The sequence below is a fragment of the Notamacropus eugenii genome, chromosome 1, assembly GCF_028372415.1.
Source record: "Notamacropus eugenii isolate mMacEug1 chromosome 1, mMacEug1.pri_v2, whole genome shotgun sequence".
Taxonomy (NCBI): Eukaryota; Metazoa; Chordata; class Mammalia; order Diprotodontia; family Macropodidae; genus Notamacropus; species Notamacropus eugenii.
This window is the reverse complement of record NC_092872.1, coordinates 9579902-9599997: the sequence shown is the minus strand read 5'-3', so window position 1 is coordinate 9599997 and position 20096 is coordinate 9579902. Positions and strand designations below refer to the sequence as shown.

Below are 20096 nucleotides of genomic sequence, written 5' to 3'. Positions count from 1 at the left end.
CTTATAGTTGCCCCCCAGCCCACCTTAGATGCCTCAGGGCTCCTTGGTTGGCTTAAATGTCAATGACCCTGGTCCTAACAGAGGCTGATCCTCCTTCTCTCTGCATATTTCATATTCCATTCACCACTTTCTATCATGTAATTCAGACAAGAGGAAGGTGGCATCCTCAGGCTTGGAAATTTTTCACTTTGTCCAGAAACAGAAGGGAAGGCCTCCAGTGTATTGGGTGGCCTTTATGTGTCGAACTCTTGGGAGGACACGGGGAAAAGCTGAACAAGATGGTCAGGTATGGCAAGGCTGTGATCTGATTTGTTGTGTGAAATACCCACACCACAGAATCATGGATCTGATATTTGAGTATTTTGAGGGAGATTGGAGTGACTACTTGCTTGAGATGTACCGAAAACCCTTTTCAGATAAAGGATGGCCTATAGCTCCTCAGATCACTTCGAGCTCTGAGGTTGTGTCATTCTTTGTGATTTGGGAATAAGATGATGAATGAGAGGTGAAAAACATGACAACCTCTACGTGATTGAAGGGCAAGTGTCTCAGAGGCAGATAAAACCAGTGATTACTTAGTTAAGGCAGGAGTGGTTTGATACAGTGTGGGAGCTAAGGAAAGCATCTCCTGCTTGGTGCCCACCAAGGAAAAGCGTCTGGATCTCAGGGAACTTCCCATAGGGCAGATTTGGCCTGAACCTGGAGGCTATACTTAGAAATGAATCACCACAATAGGCTCCAAAGGAACTGAGCTGGACGGGTCTAGCTGGCCTAGGGGCAGAAGTTAGGTGGAGAAAGGAAAAAAGATCCCAGTTCTTGGGAATCCAGGCAAGACAAAGAACTTTCCTGGGAATCAGGAATCCTGGGTTCTAGTCCCGCTTCTTGAACTAATTGTGTAACCTTGGGCAGTTACTTCTCACTGGGTTTCTCTTTCCTCTTCTGTTAGTTGAGGAGGTTGAATTTGTTGGTCTTTAAGATCTGTCAATATGGATCCTGTGTTCTGAGCTCCAATCTGGGTCAGAGAAAAGCTGAATTCTATAGGTAGGGTATATCCCAGACCTCATGGTGGAGTCAGGTAGTTTTTTGTACTCTGAATGACTAGTGGAATATGCTGTTGTAGAAGACTCATTACCAAGAAAGGGACGAAGGTCCTGGACTCCGCAGCTTAGAGAATTCCCTCCATCTCCCACTGAGAGATCTGTGAAGGCAGAGAGCTCCCAGCCTCTCTGTCTGCACTTGCTACACCTCAGTAAGCACAGGCATAGTTCCCTGACATAGTTAATTCAGCAAACGTTTAATAGGAGCCTAATCCCTACAGGACCCTATTCACTCAGTCTGTGGTTATAAATATGTATATCTGTGTAGAGATACATATATGTATCAATATAGGTATATGTATCAATGTTTGCAACTATGTAGCTTTACATAGAAATATATATTTATGATCACAGAACCGAGTTCTAATATATATTACATACACACACATATATATATAAGTATAGGTATATTGTGTATATACATGTAGATATATAACTATGTATATACATATACTCATCTATACATGTATATACAGAAATATGTATAGATATATTTATGTATCTATGAGTACATATCTACATGTGTATATGCACATGTATATATGTCTATATGAATGTGTATATATAATATACATATGTTTATATTACAAGGTAGCAGAGAAGAAATCCAGACTCTATACTCTAGGAGTATTTGGGGAGAGATTACTTTTAGCTGGGAGAATGAGAGAAGGATTCCTGATAGATACAGCCTTATGAACTGAGCCTTGAAGAAAGGGAAGGAATTCAACAGGAAGAGAGAAGGAGGGAGTATGATGGAAGTGGAAGAATTAGCCTGGGCAAACTCCCAGATGCTGGAGCAGATAAGATGTCTGCCCAGTGTCTGCAGCACATGAAAGGAAATAATGTGTAATAAGCCTAGAAAGGTTCGATTCTAGAGGGTCTTATATCATTTAAGGCTAATGACTTGATATTTTGTCTTCTAGGCAATGAGTCACGATAGGATTTGGAGGTAGGGTGACATAGTTAGGTATATCTAAACTTAGGTAAGTCAGAGGCCACCCCCATCCCCACCATCTTCTTCTAATAGAAAGTTAGGAAGCTATACACAACAGGAAGACCATGGCTGGGTCTTACATCTGGCTTGTGTGTTCTTTCTTCCCACACCCCAACCCTGCCTCCTGCAGAGAAGCCGGCATCCATCACCAAGCCCCTGGAGAACCAGCGGGCACCAGCTGGGGAGGACGTGACCCTAAGCTGTGAGCTCTCCAAGGAAGGTGCTGCTGTAAGGTGGTCAAAGGATGGCAAAGCAATCAGAAAGGGCCCCAGATACGACCTGCGCTGCGAGGGCTCCCAGGCCATTCTTGTCATCCGTGCGGCCTCCCTCAAGGACTCTGGCGAGTACACATGTGAGACTGAGACCTCGAAAAGCAAAGCCACCCTCCGGGTGGAAGGTATGTACTCAAGACTGTTGGACAGTTTTTTCTCTTTCTTTAACAATAACGTTTTAGGGGCAGCTAGGTGAGCACAGACCCTGGGGTCAGGAGGGCCTAATTTCAAAATTGGTGACCCTAGGTAAGTCACATTGCCTCAGAAAAATAATAAAATTCATGTTTTACTGATCCCTTTTGCTTTGACCTTTCAATCTGACATACTCCACCTGCCCCTTCCTCCCCCCTCCCACTGGGCTTTCCTTTGTAAAAAAAGAAAAAAAGAAAACCAGCTTTTCTCCACTCTGGTTATTTGTTCCAGGATGGTTTATTGTTTTGATTTGCTTTGTTTTTAATTAGGAGGGGAACTGAGGGGAGAGAGAGGAGCTAGTGATAGGGTTATACACACAGGTAAAAAGAGAATAAAAGGATTGTCCCTGAAGCATTTTCTTTAATGCTCAGAAGAGAACTGAAGGAAGTTCAGTGGACAGCTTTGAAAGTAACACTCCAATTTATTATATATATTAAAAAAGCAAGTTGTACTTAGTAGGGATTTGCATTTTTACCTATCATCCTTTGTGTATTCTACTTTGCATATGGAAATTTGGGGGAATATTCATTAAATTCAGATTTTTTTTTTTTTAAAAAAAGAGTTGTATAAAACCAACTGACATAGCAACTGAGTCTAACGGTGATACAGGTAAGCCTCTTTACCAAAAGGAAGGACATGCAGTCTAAATATGAAAACTCACATATGGAAAAAAAAAATGTCTTTTTCCTCCCTCCCACATCGACTTCCCCCAAAGAAACACAAAATCTTTGTAACCAATAGGCATAGTCAAGCAAAACGAATTCCTGCATTGGCCATATCCCAAAATGTCTCATTCTGAACTTTGAGTCCATCCTCTCTCTGTCAGGAGGTAGGTAGCATGCTTCATTCTTGGTCCTCTGCCCTCCTTGTTGGTCATTTTACCAACCAGACTGTTGAAGTCATGCAAAGTTGACTGTTTCTACAATAGGGTTGTTATCATATAAATGGTTCTCCGGGCTATGTTTATATCGCTACTTACCAGTTCATAAAAGTCTTCCCTTTTTGTCATACACACGTATGTCGTAACATATATGTATGTGTATATATCCCTGACTTCCATTATTATCATATGTGACATCCCTGACTTCCATCATATATATGTATACACACATATACCCACATATATGTGCATTATGTGTACGTAATTTGACACAACAGTATCCCATTTTAGTCATGTACTATAATTTGCTCAGCCCTTCCCCAAATGATGGACACCCCCTTAGTTTCCAGGTCTTCTCCACTACAAAAAGAGCTGCTATTCATATTTTTGTACTTAGGAGTCTTTCTCCGATCTCTTTGGAGAATTTCTAGGTCAAAGGGTATGTGGAATTTGGTAACTTGTGGGTACACTCCCTATGACATTCTTCTAGAGTAGGAACTCTTTCCTTCCAGCCTCCCTAGCAGCTTATATTCTTGGGTTGATCAAACATTCGACTGCTGGATTAAATTGTTTCTGGGTCTTGTTTATCTATAGAGGTTATGCCTCTGGCATAAAGCATTTTCTCTCTTGGATGGTCTGTCTGAGTGGAGGGAGCTGCACAAGGGAGAGGACTTGGATCTGCTTGAGCTTTGCTTCATTGAGTTTCTGCCCCTAATGACAATTCTCATTTTCATAGTGCTTTAAAGTTCACCAAATGCTGTCCTTATGCAATTCCATGAGGAAACACAAGATTTTTATCCCCATTTTATGGATAAGGAAGCTCAGGCTCAGACACATTAATTGACTTGCCCAGGGTCACCCAGCTATATAAGTGTCTGAGGCAGGATTTAAGCTTAGTTCTTCTTGACTCATGGTCCAGGGCTCTAGCCACTCTGTCACCTTGATGCTACCTTTCTGGGCCTGAATTCCCTTGCCTGTAAAGTGAGGGGATTGACCAGATGATACCCAAGCTGTCTAAGATTCCCTTCCTGGGTAATGGTGGGTGCTGAAGGATCAGGGAGTGAGTAAGGGGAGAAAAATGAAATCAACCCTTCTTAGAATTCATCTTGTCCTCTCATTTCCCAGAAAAACCCAATCGCTTCACCAAGGAGCTGACTAACATGAAGGGCGAGGAGAAGGGCACAGTAGTATTTGCGTGTGAAACAGAGAAGCCAGCAGCATCTGTGACATGGCGAAAGGGTATCGCAGAGCTCCGGGCCACCAAGAAGTATGCGCTTAGCCAGGCAGGCACAGCCCTGAAGCTCACCATCTCTACCCTGGAGAAAGGAGACAGTGACACCTATACCTGTGACATTGGGGATGCCCAGTCCCAGGCTCAGCTTGTGGTGCAAGGTGAGAACCATAGAGAAACATACTGCTTGTTGCCTAGGGGCCCTTCAAGAGATAGCCTCTTTCCCAGAACAGATCCAGAGAAATCTTGGGCCCATTCCCATGGTACCCTATGCCATTCATACATACATACACACACATGTGTATATACATGACTATACAATGCCTATACATATATGTATGTATATATACAGATATAGGCATCTGAGGCCATGGGTCTTGTATCTGTACATACACATACACACATGCACGTGTGTATAGATATAAACATGTAATATAAGCATACATACATGTAGACAACTGGGCCATAGGGCTCATTAATTATAGGACATGTGTATTCACGTAGGCATGTGTATGTACACACAGACACACATGAACACATACACACAACACACATACATGTATGTGTATATAGAAATATACACATGCATGATAATAATGGAAGTCAAGGACACACACACACATACACACACACATACGAGTCCATGGATCTTGATATAGGCTCCTATTCACTTATACATATTCACATATTCACACATACATATTGTTTATACATGTATCTACACACACTCATATGCGTATATGTACACATACACATATAGGTGTCTGAAGCCATGGGTTTCGTTATTGGCTGCCATTCACATATATATATATACACACACATATACATATATGTGTTTGCATATGTATCTATACACATACATACATACATATATATACACATACATACATACATACATATATATATATATATATATGTATAGGCATCCGAAGCCACAGTACTCTGAGGTACCACAATACACCTATCCGATTGGCTAATGTGGCAAAACAGAAGAATGATAAATGTTGGAGAAGATGTGGGAAAATTGGAACTAATGCATTGTTGGTGGAATTGTGAACTGATCCAACCATTCTGGAGAGCAATTTGGAACTAAACCCAAAGGGCTATAAAACTGTGTATACCCTTTGATCCAGCAATACCACCGCTAGATCTATATTCCAAAAAGATCCTAAAAAAAGGAAAAGTAACCACATATAGAAAAATATTTGAAGCAGCTCTTTTTGTGGTGGCCGAGAAATGGAAATTGTGGGGATGCCTATCATTGGAGAAAGGCTGAACTAGTTGTGGTATGTTATTGTAATGGAATATCATTGTTCTATAAGAAATGATGAGCAGGTAGATTTCAGAAAAATCTGGAAAGATGATTCTGAGTGAAGTGAGCAGAACCAGGAGGACATTGTACATATTAACAGCAACATTGTGCCATGATCAGCTATGATAACCTTAGCTCTTCTCCTCAATGCAATGATCCAAGACAATTCCAAAAGACTCCTGATGGAAAATGCTAGCTCCATCCGGAGAAAGAACTATGGAATCTGATTGCAGAGCGAAGCGTATTATTTTTACTTTTTTTTTTTTGTTTTTCATGATTTTTCCCTTTTGTTCTGATTCTTCTTTCACAACGTGACTAACGTGGAAATACGTTTAACATGATTGTACATGTATTACCTAAAAAGAAAATCCTCCTTTTGGGCCTTAGTGCTCCTGACACTATCCTTACAGGCCAGCTGCTACCCACCTCTAGGGATTCATGCAGAGACAAATGATCATTTGTCACTAGCTAGTATTACTAAAGTTTATTAAATCACAGATTTAAAAAAAACCCTCTGAAAACCTTGGGTCACAGTTACAATTTTCTTCACTACTGCTGGTTGAAGGCCTTTACAAGAGAAGAGGGGATTTGATAAGTGAAAAAATTGGCTGAAAGGATAGTATCTAAGAACAGAAATTTGATTTCTGGACCTTGGCTTAAAATACAGCTCTTGGGTAGGCTTAGAATGCAGACAAGTATGGATCTGTGACCTCCAGAACACATCTCTCCCAGCATCCTTCTCAAGGTTCATCTCCTCTGAGAAGTCCTGTGCTCATCCTGCTGGAATCCAGCTGAATAGAGAAGGTCGCAGACTGGAGAATCTTCACCTCCCATATCCTGCCATCCATTGCCCAAACCCCAGTAATAGTGCTCATGGCTCCCCCAGGCTACCTTGGCATAGCAGAAAGAGCACTAGACTTGGAGCCTGGATACGAATCCCAGATGTAGGATGGTGGCCATTTCATTTCACTTCCTGAAACTGTCTCTTTAGCTATTAAAGGGATGTCAAAGGGTTATTGTATACAATTTAAACATAGTAGAAATGATTTATGGTTGTTATTATAATGATCACCATCATCATTATTATTTTAGGACAAAAAGTCCTCATCACTGAGGATCTGGAAGACGTAGAAGTTTCAGAAGGATCCTCAGCCACATTTCGATGCCGGATTTCCCCTGCTGACTATGGTCCCGTTCAGTGGTTTCTGGATAAAACCCCACTCCACACGAATGAACTCAATGACATCGAGGTGCAGCCAGGGGGCTACCACATGCTGACTGTGAAGAAGCTTGCCATCAAGGACTCGGGCACAATCCACTTTGAGGCAGGTGACCAGAGGACATCCGCTGCCCTGAGAGTCACAGGTAGGTCATCCTTGAGGACCGACCCCAAATCTACTGTGAACCATTCCATTTCTTCTTTCCCTAACCTCAGATAGCTCTGAGCTGTATCTCCATACTAGGGTCAGGCTGCCCTGAGACTGGCATATTTTTTTAGCTAACCCTAGAATATGCCAGTCCTGGCAATAGATTATATTGATTTTTTTCCTGTTCCTACCTAGGTAAGTATGGGGAGGCTCATCACCCATAGCCTGGCCATTTGGTGAAAAATTCTTTGGCCATGGGAACCCATGAAATAAGTCAAGTCAACAAGCATTAATTACACACCTGCTATGTGTCAGGCACCATATTAAGCACTAAGGATACAAAGAAAGCCAAAAGTAGCCTATTTCCTCATCTGTAAAACGGGGTTACTAACAGGACCTACCTCCCAGCTTTGTTGTAAGGAAAAGATGAGATATTTGCATAGTAACTGAAAAACCTTCAAGTGCAATGTAAATGCTAGCTGGTAGGAGTCTTTCCTGATCCCTCCAACTATTCATGCTTTCCCCTTCATCAAATTATATTTCGTTATCCATGTATCTGTAGTAAGCTCAGCCCCCCAGGCCCCAGCCAGAATGAATGTAAAAACTCCTTCAGGCTAGGTACTGTCTTATTTAGGTCTATGTGCCCCCTTGGATATGGACGTCATTTAGCAAGTCTTTGATGAATTGACACTTTCTTGCCCAAAGGTGAAGTCTGCTGAGGTGTTATAATGTTTACAAATGGCTTGCCTCCCTACCCCCTCAAAAGGGGAAATATGATGAGACAGCCTTTTCTACAAGACGACCTTGAATGTTCATTTTAACATGGTTTGACCTAAGGAGAAGAAGAGAGCAGTCTGGGATGTGCTTTGGACCACTCCCATCCCCAACTAAGGACAAGCCCTACCCAAGGAGAAGGAAATGGCCAACCACTACAGTATCTTGGCCAAGAAGACCCCAAATGGGGTCACAAAGAGTCAGACATGACTGAAACTTTTGAACAACAGTAACCTTCCCACAGAGCATGGACAGGGCTCAGTCTATAAGCAGGGCCAAAGCTCTTGAGGTCTGTGATCTGGGTTAGGGTTTAATATAGGACTTGGGTGAATTTTGGAAACTGAGGGTTTTGGTTTTTTTTAGCATGTGAAACTAAATAGTCCAGTCACAGACTGGGTGTCTGTGTGTTGACCTCAATATCACTGTTCTGAGGTGTTCTCCACAGACACTTCTCCAAGTAGTTTCATTCTATTGTCACACTAACCCTGTGGGATGATTTACAAATAGGGAAATCCAGGCACAGAAATGGATGGGGACTTTCCCAAGGCCACCCAGGGACTAAGGGGTTGAGGTAGTATTAGCTCTATCTTTTCAATTCCATGACCTCTCCAAAGATCACAGGCCATATGTGGTCCAGTTATTACAAGGTAGTTCCTCCTTTGTCTTCACAGAGAAACCCTTTGAATTTTCCCGAGAGCTTACTGATGCTACAGTTACCACAGGGGAGACTCTGACCCTCTGCTGTGAGACCACAATCCCAGACACCCCAGTGCGCTGGACCAAGGATGGAAAGACCCTACGGCCCTCAGCCAAGTGCCAAATCAGCCGGGAAGGCTTTGAAGCCCGTCTGGTTATTACCAGTACCAGCGAACAAGATGGTGGGCGCTATGAGTGTGAATTTGGCAAGGCTCGGACCAGCTCTATTGTCAGGATCAAAGGTGAGTTTTCCATGGAGCCAAAAAGGTGTTGGGAAAAGGGTGGACCCTGTAGACTGACTGGTTTATTTATCAAGGCCTCAGTTAGAAGGTAGATAGTCACTTCCTCTGGTCCAAAGACCCCAGTCATTTATAGATAACAGCTCTCAGCTATCTACACTGCCTTTAATCAGTGCCATGGATGAAATCATAATGTAGAGAAACAGACTTCAATAACTCTGCTAGTAATCCCTTTGTGGACTTGTACATAAAGGTTAGGTCACTTAACTCAGAGAGATGGAGGCTAGAGCGCAAGGAGCGCAAGAGAAGAGAACAGGTGTTTGCAAGATGATAGATTTAGAGCCAGAAGAGATCTTAGGAGCCATCCATTTTAACTTCTTAATATTGCAGACTCAGAGAAGTTCAGTGACTTGCTCAGTTTCTGTGAAGAGAAGGGGCTGGACCTGAGGCTCTCTGCAGTTCCATACAGCTCAGTCCCTTGAACCTGTGATCTCACTCTGTCATCTCTTATGTCTTTCATCTTTGGTCCCTCCCTGCTTGAGCTCTTTCTCCTCTGCCCACAAGCAGGGTCAGTTCTCTCCTACCTTCAAAAAAACTACTTCTGACCCTGCCACCTCCCTCAAGTTATAAGCTTATCTTTTGCTTTATAAATGTGGATAAGTCAAACCTGACTGGTCTCAGCCTCAGTTTTCTCACTTAAAACTGGTATAATAATAGCACCTACCTCTCAGGACTACATGTGAAGATTGAATGAGATGATAGACAGGGTGTCTCAAAAGCTAGCTAAAATCTACTCTAAGATTTTTGAAACACCTTGTGTTTATGGCACTTTGCAAACTTTAAAGCTATATTATCCCTCACTGTCATCCTCCTCATTATCATTACTACATCCCTTTCACATTCAACTCCTACACTCAGTCTCTTCACTTAGTCATTTATTTGGAGCCAGAAGACCTGGGTTCGAATCCCACCTTTGTCATGAGATCCTGAGCAAGTCACTGAACTTCTCTGAGTCTGCAATATTAAGAAGCTAAAATGGATGGCTCCTAAGATCTCTTCCGGCTCTAAATCTATCATCTTGCAAATACCTGTTCTCTTCTCCCTTCCTTGCACTCTAGCCTCCATCTCTACACCTCTGGTAAAGTACTCTCTCTAACATCACTGACTTCCTAATTGCTTACTCCAGCAGCCTCTTTTTCAGTCCTCATTCTCTCTGGCCACGCTGCTGCATTTGCCTCTGTTGTGCCCCTGGTTTTTACATACTTCCTCCTTAATGGCACCATTCTCTTTTGTTTCTCATCCTACCTCTGAGAAAATTTCTTCTTGGTCTTCCTTCTAGTTCCTTTCCCCCCAGTCCCCTAAATGAGTGTGTCTCCCAAGTCCCTGGCTTCAGCCTTCTTCTCTGCAGCCACTCAAGGTTGCCTGTGGTGGGCAATCATCTTTGAATACCCAGTCTTTTAATACTGTGATTGGTTTCTTTCACTTTTCCATGCATGGTAGATTTAATTAGGTCACATTTTGGAATATACCCCAATCTCATAACCCACAACATTTTTTAACGCATTTTCCCATGCCTTTTTTTGTCCTTCACCGTGAGCCAGACTCGTAATCTGCATCCTCTGCCACAAGCTTGATCTCAGCTACATCTTATAGACTCACAGACTATTGTAGCTGGAAAGCACCTTATCCATTATCTAGTTAGACCTCTTCATTATGAAGATGATAGGTTCAGAGAGGGGATATAACTTACCCAAGGTCACCCAGCATCAAGACTAGAACCTGTTCTTTTTTTCATGTTCTTGCCCCTATACTTGGCCATCACTTGTGTTGGGGGGAAGCACAGATGGATAGGTCCCAGACCCCTTGTTGGAGGATTGACCCAGACAAACAGGAACCCTTTTTCTCTCTTTTTCTCTTTTCTTTTAAAAAAAATTTCAAAATAAGGGAATGTTCATAAGAATGCAACAACTTTTGACTTGGTTCTTCTTGCCATATATTAAAGATGAAGTAAAAACTTGTAGGTGTGTACTTCTGCCCACTGGGATTCTTAGAATCTTGTCTAGTTGTGTCTTCATTGGTAGAATAAATTAGTCTGTCTTCGTTGCTTCTTTTCAGAAATGCCATGTAGAAACAAACAAAAAGCATTTTCCTCTTCATTCTGGAAAGCTTGAGTCAGTGTTTTTTTACCTTCACAGGTGACAGTTTTACTTTACTCACTTGAATTAGCTGTCAATTTCTTAATTCATCATTTGATGCAAAATTCAACACATTGTTTTGGAATCTGGTAGTTTTTAGAGAGCCCTTGAATTGGATTCTGTTGCTACCTGGCTGAACTGCAGCTTGTCAAAGAGGATTTAGATTTGAAGGGCCAGAAGGGGAGTGATCCCATTGAGCTCATGAAGCTTTCCCAAAGGCTTCCCCCTCATTGTTGTATCTCTATTTAATTGACAGGCTATGGCTTAAGAAAAAGTTTCACTTTTCCTAATATCCAACTTTGAAACTGCTGGAAATTTTCAGGTTTTCATGGATGCCATTGCAACTCTGCTGCTGCTTCATTAACCTTAGTCTTTAGAAATCTGGGCATGGAACTCAGAACCCTTTTCCTTGGACTCAGGAGCCCTTTTTTCAAAGAGACGGGAGGTTCTCCTAGTTCTAGAGATCCCCAGAGATTTGTTCTAGGCTAGGCTGGTTCAGCATATGTTTCAGGGAACCAGCTTGGTAAAGCCAAAAGCAATGGTTTCCTGGGAGAAAGACCCTGTTCTTTGCAGGGGGCTGAAGGGATGGGCGTAGAGAAAGAGGGGAAGTCATTCCAAACGAGAAAATTAGTATAAGCAAAGTGGTGAGGCATGCTTGGGGGACAGTGAATAAGTGGACAAAGCACAGAAGCTGTCCTTCCTTTCTCAGTTCTGATGTCTCCCTTCTCTGCTGTTCCCTTCGCCCCCAGCTGCACCAATCTACTTCAAAGAGGGACTGAAGGCTATAGAAGTCTCAGAGGGAGGAGCCACCACCCTGCGCTGCGTGCTCTCTGCTGTGGCTGCTCCTGTGGAGTGGCGCAAGGCCAATGAGGTGATCAGGCCGAGCAACAAGTATCACCTGCGGCAGGAGGGGGACACCCTCGAGCTGATTGTCCGGGACCTGGAACCTCAGGACAGCGGGGAGTATTCCTGTGTCTTCAAGGACCAGAAGACCACAGCCACCTTGACTGTCAAGGGTAACATCTCTTCAGATAATTTCCTTGGTGCTACTGATCCAAGAGCAAAGGCACTCTCTCTCTCCTCTCTCTCTCTCCTCTCTCTCTCCTCCTACCTCACTTCTTCCTCCCTCTCTCCCTTCCTCAAACATTTATTAAACACCTGCTGTATACAGAACACTCTGCTTGGCGCTGAGGGAGATCCAAAGTCTATATTAGTTTTTATTCCTGCTCTCATGAGTCCAGAAGAGTGACTTAGATATAAGCAATTATAATATACGATGCTCTAATGAGGCAGCTTGCTGTTGTGATAGATAAGAGTGCAGGACTTGGAGTCAGTAAGACTTGGGTTTAAATCCTGTCTCAGATGCTAGCTGTGTGACCCTAGGCAAGTCACTGAACCTCCTTCAGATTCCTTGTCTATTAAATGAGGGTAATGACAGTACCCACGTCACAGGATTGTTGCGAGAGTCAAATGTGATCGATTGCACAGGTAAAGTGCTTTGCAAACTTTAAAGCGCTATTTAAATAAATGAATGTTACTAGCTATTATGGGCCCACCTCCTGGCCAGTCCAGAGAGGAATTTGCCTTTGTGGGATGAGGAGCTAGGTGACTAGGCAGCCTCTGTTTCTCTCAGTGTATATTGGAAGAGCGGACATTTTTCACCAACTGTTTGCTTAGTATAAGCCAAAAGGATGAGTGACTGAAAGAGGTCTCATGTCCAGATCATGGGAGTTAGTCACCTTTCTGTCCTCCACTCCAGTCAGAGAACTTCCTAAAGTATATTTAAAGGGGATGTTGACAAACCAGAGTATGTCTAAAGGAGGTTCACTGGGATGGTGAGGGGTCTGGAGATTATGTCATATGAAAATCCAATCAAGGAACTGGACAGAAGGCTCGGTGAGTATAGTAGACCAGGATCCATGTCTTCAAATATCTGGAAGGCTGTCATGTGCAAAAGAGAGTAGATTTGTTCTGGGTTGATCTGGAGGGTTGAATACAGACTTTTGGGAGGGAGGATTTCCTAACAGAATTGTTCCACTGGGGAGTGGTCTATGTGAATAGAAGCATCATTTTCAAAGAGAAGGGACCTCAAGAATCATTTAATCTAGCATCCTCATTTTACAGATGAGGAGTATTAGGTTAAAGGATTTACCCAAGATCACACAGAAGCCTTATGGGGGAATGGGGGGCCTCCTGAGCCTTGTGTCACGTGCCAAAGTGGGGACAGGGGTTCCTGCATTGAGGCAGAATGGATAGAATGATGGACCTGTTGTATTCGTCATTCATTCCTGAAGAAGACCATGCCATCAGAGAAATGATGACATGACTGGCACTTGACTTTGTTTTGAGGGAGGGAGGGCTATGCAGGTCACCAGCCTCACTTCTCCTCCACAGCCATCTGAATCCAGTAACCTGATATTCATCAGGATGACTGGAGATGACCCAGGATGCACTGGGAGACCTTGGCCCCTTTAGGCCACGGTCTATTCAGGTACTCACTTAGGGTGAAGCAATGCCCATTCAGTGAATAGGCCTCTTAGAGTCAAGAAGATCTCAATTTAAATTCTGCCTCAGACACTGACCAGCTATGTGACCCTGGCCAAGTCACTTAACCTCTGTCTGCCTTGGTCCTGTCTTACAAAGCTGCTATGAGGATCAGATGAGATAACCTATGTAAAGAAACAACAGATATTTATATATATATACATATAAATATACATATGATGTTATGAGAATAACATGTATAAAGCACTTGGTAAACCTTGAGGTGCTTTACCAATGTTAATTATTATATTACTGTTTTTGCTGTTATCGTTAGATCATTACTATCACTAGGGACAAAGGTTGAATCGGAGATGCCTTCTAAGTCTAAGAAAATGAAACTCTATAGAAGGATAGTTAATTCGATTTAATCCTACAAACATTTCCTACATGCTTGCTCTGTGTGGGGTGCTATACTTGGCATTCCAATACAAAGACCTCTGTGACGCAGGCCTTGTTCTCAAGTAGCCCAGAATCTTAGGAAGAGAAGGACATCTACATAAATGCCCTTGGTACCCAAGGGAATGAGATAAGTGCAAAGGAGAAGACCAGGCAAAGCGCAACAAATTTGAGGAGGGACACTTCTAGCTGAGGATATTATGAACATGGCTGCAGGGGAGACTCCCTTCCCAGCCAGCAATTCTTGGATTCTTGATGTGAATGCCGGATAGACAGTTATAGTAGGTGGCAACTCGTTCAATAAAACAGATGATTAATAATTAAAGGGGTGTTCGCAAGTGAAACAGAATTATGTTTGGCCGTAGTTGCTGGCGGAGGACGCAGCAATAATGTGGGTTATTGCAAAAAGTCAACACGTGGAGGCCCCAAGCAAGTTATTCTTCATTTCCACTGAGAACCAAGTAAGAAGGAACAAGGTTACGTTATAGCAAGATGAAATTCAGCGAGACGTCAACCTGAACCTCTTCATGCTCCAAGGAATTCATCACTAGAAAAGCTGACCTAGGGGAGTTGCGAAGCCTCTCTTCTTTTTTTTTTTTTTTGAATGAAGGAACAAAACACTGTCTAAATACCAGTCAATGTCCAGAGATTGTCAGTGGTAAATTTTGCCAGATCTCTGCCTCTACACACGAATATTTCTTAAGTGGTACATTTCCTTTTCCTGTGGTCTATCTATAAAATCCAAATATCACTGGAATCGCTCCTCAATACAGTGCCTGCTACATTGTAGATGTTTAACAAATGCTAATTGATTGACCAACTGATTGCATTGGATCGGCACGCTGAATATTGTTTCATCGATCATTAGTGCGATGAGTTCAACTTTGGATTCCATGAGGTGATCTTACACAGTCCACCAGAAAGACAGTCTCGTTAACGGCTGGTAGCTTTCCTTCTAAGACTTTGCTTCCTCATGTCCACCAAGATCAAAGGTCGGAGAAATCATTCCTGTAATCATCAGCTCTTCAGATATTGGATGTAGTGTTGAGATTTGTTGGCCCAGTCCATCATCTTTGAGCATGTGTAAAGGGATTTTTTTCCTGCCTCTTTTGTCCAAACCTAAGAACACAGTTTTCCAGGTTTTTTCACTAATCCTAAAAACTGCAGAACACTGTTGAAGCTATTATGGACCCACTCAAAAATGAATGACATCCTCTTAGTTTAAGCATGATTCAACTGAGGATTCTGGGCAGCTACTCCGAAGGTGGCATGTCTGAGCCTCCCTCTCCATCAATGAGGCCAACACAACAGCAGCACCGATAGCTTCCAGCCACTTGCTGAAATACATGGCACCTCTTTCCATGAAAACCTTTAGAAAGGTTTGAGACAACTGTCTGCCTGAGGTAGTTTGGGGGCTCTCTCTCCAGCCAGGAAAGCAAGTGATGAGGCAGGCTCCTCTGAATCATGATTCTGTGACTGATAGTTTCTATGACTGTGCAGCCCTTGGCATGGAGACCACAGGGCAGGGATAGTTAGTTCCACCTTTCTGCCTTCTGTGCCCTTTTCTCCTTCCCAGGATCTTTTCAAACAGCTGCCCCAGCACATAGGACCCTCCATCTTCCCTAGGTCTTCCCTTACCTTGGAGAAAAGAAACATAACAGTCTCTCCGAGGTGAGGAGGATTCAGTGTACCTATGACAATGTAATTTTCTCAAGAAGGGCCTTAATCTGGATGAGGAGTGAAGTTATAATGGGAGAATTTCAGGAAAATAAATTCAATTCAATGCATTTATTGGGTGGCTAGTGTTTGCAAGGCACTGGAAAAACGAAGACCAAAATCCCTTTACTCCAGGAGCTCACAGGGATATAACATATATGCCAAAAAGTAGATACAAGGTAATTTGAGGAAGAAAGCACTAACTTGGGGTAACAAGGAAGGCTTCTAAGGAGATCAAATATTTGAGTTGGTCTTTGAAGGAAGATAAAGATTCAAAGAGATGAGATTCAAAGGTTGAGGGCTTAAAGGAAGCTCAGGGATCATCTCTAATCTCTTCATTTTACAGATGTGGAAACTGAGACTCAGATTAGGTGATTTGCTCAAATCCACACATGTAGTATAAGGGAAGCTAGGTGGTGCAGTGGATAGAGCACTGGGTTTGGAATCAGGAAGACTTATCTTCCTGGGTTCAAATTTGGCTTCAGACACTTATTGGCTTGTGACCCTGGGCAAATCACTTAACCCTGTTTGCCTCAGTTTCCTCATCTGTAAAATGAGCTGGAGAAAGAAATGGCAAGCTACCCCAGTGTATTCCAAATGGGGACACAAAGTGCTAGACATTACTGAAAATGACTGAAAACACCACCACAGTCATAGGTAACTATCAGATACGTCTATCAGAGGAGGAATTTGAAACCTTCTCTTATGAGAAGACTCTCTAGTCAGGAGTCTTTCTACTATACTGCTCTGCTTTCTTAGATGAGGAGGGCATATCCAAGTATGGAGGAAGTCCTATTGCAAATACATAGTGGTGACAGATTAAGGAAAAACTATTATTTCATTCTACTTGAGAATCCTAAAGAAGATCATCTGATCAAAGCTTGAATGCCAAGATCAGGAGGTAGTATTTTAATCTACAGGTGATGGGGAACCATAGAAGGTTCTTGAGCAAAGGAGCAACATCACTTGATTAGTATATTAGAAGGATTATTTGGGGCATCATTTATAGCAAGTGTTTTTAATCTTTTTTTTTTTTTAAATTATGATCCCCTCTGGCAGTCTGGTGAAGCCTAGGGGGCTCTTTTTCAGAATAATGCATTAAAACTTGTAATATAAACTATGTAGGATTACAGAGGAAATAGTCATCAAAATATTAAACATACAAGTTCATGGAAGTTGGGTTAAAAACCCCTAATATACAGGATGTACTGAAGAAAGTAGAGATGGGTTGTTGAGACCTATTAGGAAACGATTATATTAGTCCAGGTCCATTGTGCCACATGTTAACGCCTTGCTTATTATTGATATCTGACTTAGACAACCTGTTCATTCATTCATTCATTTATTCATTCAACAAATCTAACTATGCACATTGGAAGAATTCACTGCTTCCCCTTGTGAGCCATGTTGTGAACTCAAGTCCAGAAAATGGCAGGAGAGGACAGTTCTGAGCTTCTGAACCCTCCATCTTGCCAAGGAGAGCCAGCAGCTGCTGTCCCTGGCCTTCTCTGCTGCATCATGTCCTGCCAAGGTAGGAATCCATTGTCTCTAGCACCATGCCACTTTACTCTCATGGACAAGGTCAAGGGACCACCCAGTCTCTGTCCTGGCTTCTGGCATTGTTACGGTTATTAATAGAACTCCCATGTACCCTTTCTTGCTAAATAATGAACCACTATAAAATGTTTAGGGCACTTGGGGTGTTCATCTGGGAGAAGAGAAGACTTGAGGAGATAGTAGCTGACTTCATATGGAAGAAATTGTCCCCAAGGAGTAGAAGGGACAATTCAGGAAAGTTACGGAAAGGCATTCTGGTTTGATATAAGGAAGAACTTCCTGACAATTACCACTGGCTCAGAGGACCAAGGGATAAAGACCCAGGATAAAACACTGCAGATGCTTCAGCTACAAGGTTCTCTAGCTCCGACTGGTTTCTCCACTGCCCTTAGTCTAACTCCCCTCTTTCTTGATCCAAGACACACCAGTACCCTTCCCATTTTATGGCTTCCCTGAATGTTCTGTGGATGTCATTCAGTCAACCAACATTTGTTAAACACTCACAAAGAAAAGGCAAACACAGTCCTTTTATTCTCAAGGGGCTTACTGTCTAAAGGGAGAGACAAGTGGAAGTGTTGCTGCTGCAATCGACCTTTGCTCCCTTGGGCTGTTTATGGAAGCGTTGGGGCAGGAGCATAGGAAAGAAATCCTTGCATGTAGTGTAAGGTACTGACTGTGCCCTCTTCTCTCTTCATACCCTGTAACAACCTTACCTGTATACATGGTTGACGGTACCCAAGCTTCTAACCCTAGTGTACTAGCTCACCATACCCAGAGCACACCCCATCTTCTATGAATCACTGCTTTTCCCCACATAACTGAACTTCACCCTCCATCATCCACTCCCAAGACCTCCAGCATCATTCCACTTCTTCTAAATCCTCTAAAATGGAAGATAATATTTGTCAAGGGACCTAGTTTTGAATTGCACTTATACTTACCTGGCTGTGGGCAAATCGCTCAATCCCTCCAGGCCTCAAATATCTCTTTTGTATAGTGAAGGAGTTGGATTAGACTCTCTAAAATGCCTTTGGGTTCTAAATCCAATGATCCAGTCCCCTTTCCCTTTTCCCTGCCTCTCCCATTTCAGCACTGGGTGTTTCTTTTCTCCTGTGTGTGAGCCACTTCATCTCTGGCTATCCCACATCAGGTCTGGGTGACCCACTTTATTTCTGGGTGAGCTCTAAATGAGCTTTCCCCTGTCTCACTGTCTCATAGAATAGCCCTTTGCAGGGTTTTATCTTCCATTTCTACTTTCATTAGTACCTCTGTCACCAGCTGCGGCTTTGATCTTGTCTGTCATATTGCTCTAGCAGCACCAGCAATATCGTCTAATAACATTTTTGAAGTATCTGGCATGATGCTTAATTGGGCAGAAAAGTGAGGCAAGCAGGGGAGATCTTTTGCTTGCTCTATCCTCCCATTTCCCCCGGTATCCATTACACATTTCCTTTCTTCATCTGTCTTTCTTCTCTTTTGGTTGCCTCTTTGCCAAAGAAATGAGCCCCCCTTATAATAATAATAACAGCTTCAATTCATTTATATAGTTTTTTCCTCACAACAGCTCTCAGAGGTAGAAAATGCAAGTATGATTATCTCCATTTTATAAATGATAAAATGAAGGGCCAGAGAGTGTGCACACTGGAAATAACATAGGACATCTAGAATTTTGCTCCAGGTATCAATATAAGCTCATGCATTTAGAGCTGAGTCCATCCAACTTTCAACCAGGGAGGTTTTTTCTCCCTAGTAAACTCATCCCTAGTTCTCGCAAACCCTTTCCTCCTTTGCCTTTCCTTTGCACTGTGCTCTTGAGAGCCCTTCTCTGTTGTTCCCTTTATCCTAGATCTTTTCCATTCACATTCCCTTTATCTTCTGGGGCTCACTGAAACCTAGCTTCGTTCTGAAGATACTACATTTCCTGAAACATTTTCCAAGGCCAAGTGTTCCTTCTTTCACATCTTTTGACACCTAGGTTCAAGAGGAGGTAACATTCTCCTCACTCTGCACAATTACTTTGGGATTTCTTTCCTTCCATCATCCCTCATCAACTACCTGTCCTCTCCAGTTCACTCTGTCCTGTCCAGGTCCTTGTTGTGGCCATTGATGGACCTCCAAGTCACTGCTTCCTTCTCACGAAGGTTTAGTGTCACAGTTATCTTCTCCATCCCAAGCCCTGCTTCCTTTTTTAAAAATATATAATTTATTTATTTTTCAGTTCTCAACATTAACTTCCACAAGAATTTGAATTCAAAATTTTCTCCCATCTCTCCCTACCCCCCACTCCAGGACAGCATGCACCCCATCTACCCATTCCTCCAGTCTGTCCTCCCTTCTGTTACTTACCCTTCTTTCATCCCTGTTCCCCTCTAGCAAGCCCTGCTTCCCTTAAAGACCTTGACTTCACAGGTCCTCAACGTCCCCACCTCTTTATGACCTCCTTCTGCAGTCTACCTCAACCATGTAGCCATGTCACACCTTAGACATCAATCCTCATTCCACTCACCTGAATTTCTCCAAGGTGTTAGAGTGCTTAGCTATAGCTTTTAGTTATAGGCAGTAAATAGTAGTGGTAGGATTCAATCTTAGGACTCCTGATTCCAAAGCCACCACTACATTGTGTTTTCATCACTG

General features: G+C 42.7%; 1 protein-coding gene across 16 annotated transcripts in view; it reads left to right on the top strand.

Moving 5' to 3' along the window:
- Positions 1-20096, top strand: part of OBSCN (obscurin, cytoskeletal calmodulin and titin-interacting RhoGEF) — a 322112-nt gene that overhangs the window by 109597 nt on the left and 192419 nt on the right. For all 16 annotated transcript variants that reach the window (XM_072652736.1, XM_072652782.1, XM_072652744.1 and 13 more), the window contains 5 exons: positions 2222-2488; positions 4561-4827; positions 7071-7343; positions 8791-9057; positions 11999-12265. In XM_072652736.1, coding sequence (XP_072508837.1) covers positions 2222-2488; positions 4561-4827; positions 7071-7343; positions 8791-9057; positions 11999-12265 — 1341 coding nt within the window. The remainder of the gene's footprint in view (positions 1-2221; positions 2489-4560; positions 4828-7070; positions 7344-8790; positions 9058-11998; positions 12266-20096) is intronic.